This window comes from Wasmannia auropunctata, unplaced genomic scaffold (assembly GCF_000956235.1).
Source record: "Wasmannia auropunctata unplaced genomic scaffold, wasmannia.A_1.0 LD280405.1, whole genome shotgun sequence".
In the NCBI taxonomy this organism is placed as follows: Eukaryota; Metazoa; Arthropoda; class Insecta; order Hymenoptera; family Formicidae; genus Wasmannia; species Wasmannia auropunctata.
In genome coordinates this window covers 1-1,892 of record NW_012082485.1, presented here as the reverse complement: position 1 = coordinate 1,892, position 1,892 = coordinate 1, and the positions used below count along the sequence as shown (strand labels likewise).

The following is a 1,892-nucleotide window of genomic DNA, read 5'->3' as shown; positions in this document are numbered from 1 at the left end:
ATAAAAAAAATAGATTTAAATACAATTTGAAGCAGTCTTCTTACTTTTTCGGTAAATCCATGTAATATCTTCAGAAGCTTTTTTTGGTCTCTACCTTTTGGCGTTAATGAAAATATCCAATCGAAGTACAGCCACGGCCTCATTGTTCTAATTGTAACAATTATAGAATAATAGATATGCTATTTTAAAATAATGATATCATTTTGTAAAGGAGAGCTTTCTTTAATTTCTTTACAAACTGTTAGAATTGTTGAATTAATAATATTTTAGTTAACATAAAACTGTATTAATAATAATAATAAATTTTTCTTAAAAAGAGAGACATTAAAAACATTTTAAGAGACATCAAACAATTTTTTTAATTCTTTAATTTTATTATTAAATAAAAAATCCGTATTTACACTGAATTGTTTTTTTTTTGTAATGCTTTAATACTAGAAAAGTTTTAGATACTGTAGCCAATTAAATGTTAAACAGTAAAATTTGAGCAATACTTATTTTTAAATAAATATTTTAATTGACCATATGTATAAGATAATATCATAAAAATTTTTAATTGTTAACATTTTACATTAAATATTATAATTTATTTTAATATGATATTAATTTATATGATAAAACGGAATATAGATATATACATTACTTATACTTATAAATTACCTATGAACAAGAAGATCGCCCATTTGGTGAATCGCATCACGATAAGATTGTTGGAATGCATTTAGATCTCTTAGGGAAGTGCCCATTGCAGTTTCTGCAAACGCATTTGTGAGTGTCGATAATGTTACGATACACAAAATTCTAAAAATATCTATGTTTATGTGTAAAAATTACATATTGAACAGTAATGTTATATCGAAATTTTAATTAAAAAATTGCATTTTATTTTCTATTATTCGTTGATAGAAATAAAATTCTATGTAGTTATACAATACCACATATTGCATTCAGCGTATGTTCACTAACAAACGATGTTAAATCTTTTACAACTGTGCCTCCCGTATGCTTTAGGGTCTTTGTCATGTTTTCGCTCTCTTCAATCAAAATCTCAACAAACTGCTGCAATATATTAAAATGGAATGTGGGAGTTAATATCTTTCGCCGTGAATGCCACTTGGCGCCTAAAATATGAACAACACATTATATGATTATAAGATGTAAAATTGAATTAAACATTGAGATAAAAACATTTATATTTTTTATTTAATTTTAACTTGATTTGATTTTTAATATAACTACCGATTATATTTTTTAAATTTATTTTTTATGTGCATTTAAATATTTACAATTAAATTATGTGTTTAAACGGATCATTTATATAAGATACAAACATTCATGTGAATCTATCTAATTATTATACATAATTATTATAAATATTATTAAAAATTGTTAATTAAAAAAATAAAGTTTAACTTATTTCAGAACAATTTTAATTTTTATTTGATATTTAACTAATCTCTTGCAGAATGTTTCACCAATCCAGTATAATTAAAAGTATCTATTACATGTGTCATAAAATAGTAATAAATAAAACAAAATTTAATAGTACAGTATATATGTATATGTGTTTAATGTGTTCTTACAAGGGACATATCACAATTGTCCAGCACCGATTTAATTCTCCTTAAAATATGTTTTTAAACACAAAAATCTAAGAAACACGTATTTTTGTATATATGCGGAATCTCAGAGAGGAGTGTCTTTAGGGGGTGAAACACCTTTTTGAAAAAAATTTTCTTTTTTGTGGCGAAATATCGTCGAAAATATAAAAGATAAAAAAAATTGTTTTAAACAAAAATTGTACGGTTTGAAGAGTACTTTCAAGTTGTAAAGAAAAAAAATTTTTTTATTTTTTATCTAAAAAAATACCCTTACCACTCCAAGTTTCTTTT

At 23.6% G+C, this 1,892-nt stretch overlaps 1 protein-coding gene across 1 annotated transcript; it reads right to left on the bottom strand.

Moving 5' to 3' along the window:
- Positions 1 to 23: 23 nt before the first annotated feature.
- LOC105461696 (cytochrome P450 4C1-like) lies at positions 24 to 1,121 on the bottom strand (the record flags this gene model as incomplete). Its single annotated transcript, XM_011708206.1, has 3 exons — positions 24 to 147; positions 661 to 754; positions 936 to 1,121. Coding segments are annotated over 3 exons (404 nt in total), but the record flags the coding sequence as incomplete, so codon positions are not given.
- Positions 1,122 to 1,892: the final 771 nt, after the last annotated feature.